At 54.5% G+C, this 1,700-nt stretch overlaps 1 protein-coding gene across 1 annotated transcript; it reads right to left on the bottom strand.

Annotated features, from left to right (window-relative positions):
- Positions 1-716: 716 nt before the first annotated feature.
- Positions 717-1,450, bottom strand: LOC136476738 (histone H2B.3-like). Its single transcript, XM_066474674.1, has one exon. The coding sequence runs from the start codon at positions 1,383-1,385 to the stop codon at positions 927-929; it is 459 nt and encodes a 152-aa protein (XP_066330771.1). The 5' UTR covers positions 1,386-1,450; the 3' UTR covers positions 717-926.
- Positions 1,451-1,700: the final 250 nt, after the last annotated feature.

The following is a 1,700-nucleotide window of genomic DNA, read 5'->3' as shown; positions in this document are numbered from 1 at the left end:
TTCATAGTTAGGGTGAAGTAGACAAGTATGAAAGATAAAGGGTTAAGTAGACTTTTTCCTATATAATAACATTTAAAATGGGCCAGGCCAGACTGCAATTAAGCACCTGAGGGTGGTTGGGCCAAGCATAATTTGTCAACAGGTCCAGTTCTCCCCACTCGGCGCCAAAGCAAAAATTTAGCGTGGCTTCCGAAACTCCCGCCCAGATTTTCGGCTTTCGACTTTCTGAGGACATCGCGCCCAAGCAGCCCAAAAGATTGAAATTCAAGCAACCAAGACGCTCGAAACTGAAGCCATGTTGATGTTTCCAGCACAGTGAGGAATCGCTGAACGGCTCGCATTTTGCTGCGTGCCAAATCTCATCTCCCAAGGCAACCTCAAGTTCAGAAACTGGAAATTAAACCCAAACAGAATGCAGAGAACTTTGCGATTGGAGATGCCGCGTTCAGTAGAGAAATCAGAAGTGACGCGGACAGTTTGAAACTGATGCGAAGTGGGGGCGAAGTTTTGAATGGTGAACAAATCACACGCAAGAAGCCATGTTTACAACACAGCGAAGAACAACGGGCGTTTTGCTGTACTAAATCTCAATCTCCCAACAAGGCACCTCGAGTTCAGAAAATGGAAATTGACAACAGGCCGCAGGAAGATGATAACAGGACACGAAATTTTCGAGTCAGCGGCAAATACAGGTTCAGAACGAGAGCAAAATTCAGTGAAATACAAAGATAGATTTCACATATATTTGCAATCAGAAATTGCAAAGATGAACAGCCACAGTACCACACCAGGTTACTTCTTACATAAATCAGACGACTAGAGATGAACAAAGAGCAGACGCAGGGGCAACTACCGCCGCTGCAACACACGACCACACTACTACTTCATGATTCCTGAACGGAACTGAGGCAGATCCCATCGCTCGCCTAGGAGCTGGTGAACTTGGTGACGGCCTTGGTGCCCTCGGAGACGGCGTGCTTGGCGAGCTCGCCGGGGAGGACGAGGCGGACGGAGGTCTGGATCTCGCGGGACGTGATGGTGGGCTTCTTGTTGTAGCGCGCCAGCTTGGCCGCCTCCGCCGCCAGCTTCTCGAAGATGTCGTTGATGAAGGAGTTCATGATGGACATGGCCTTGGACGAGATGCCGATGTCCGGGTGCACCTGCTTCAGCACCTTGAAGATGTAGATCTTGTACGACTCCACCGACTTCTTCGCTTTCTTCTTGCCCTTCTTCTCGCCGCCCTCCTTGCCGGCGGACTTGCCCGCCGGGAGCCGCTTCTCGGCCTTAGGCTTCTTCCCCGCCGGGCCCTTCTCCGCCTTCTCCGTCGCCGGCTCCTCCTCCGCCGGCTTCTTCGCGGCGGGCTTCTTCTCAGCCTTGGGTGCCATCGGAATCGGGCGGTGGGTTCAGGATCGAGCTTCTTCTCGGCGGGCTGGGTGTGGCCGTGGGTGCTTGGGGATATATTGTTGCTGGGGGCGCGGCTTTATAGGGTGTGGGAGGTGAGACGCGATTGGGGGAGGGTGCGAGCCGCGGATCGCTGGCGTGGAGGGGTGCGATGGGGTTCGGCCGTTCCGGTGGACGAACGGGATGCAGATCGACGCGGATCGCTGAGGTGGCTCGGGCGGGAAAGGGAGGAGGGAGCGTCGCGGATCGGTGACGTGGAGGATGAGGGCCCAGACGTCGGTGGGAGGCGGTGAAGTGTG

The sequence above is a fragment of the Miscanthus floridulus genome, chromosome 8 (assembly GCF_019320115.1).
Source record: "Miscanthus floridulus cultivar M001 chromosome 8, ASM1932011v1, whole genome shotgun sequence".
NCBI classification, from domain to species: Eukaryota; Viridiplantae; Streptophyta; class Magnoliopsida; order Poales; family Poaceae; genus Miscanthus; species Miscanthus floridulus.
The sequence above is the reverse complement of the archived record's forward strand: the minus strand, read 5'-3'. Positions and strand labels throughout refer to the sequence as shown.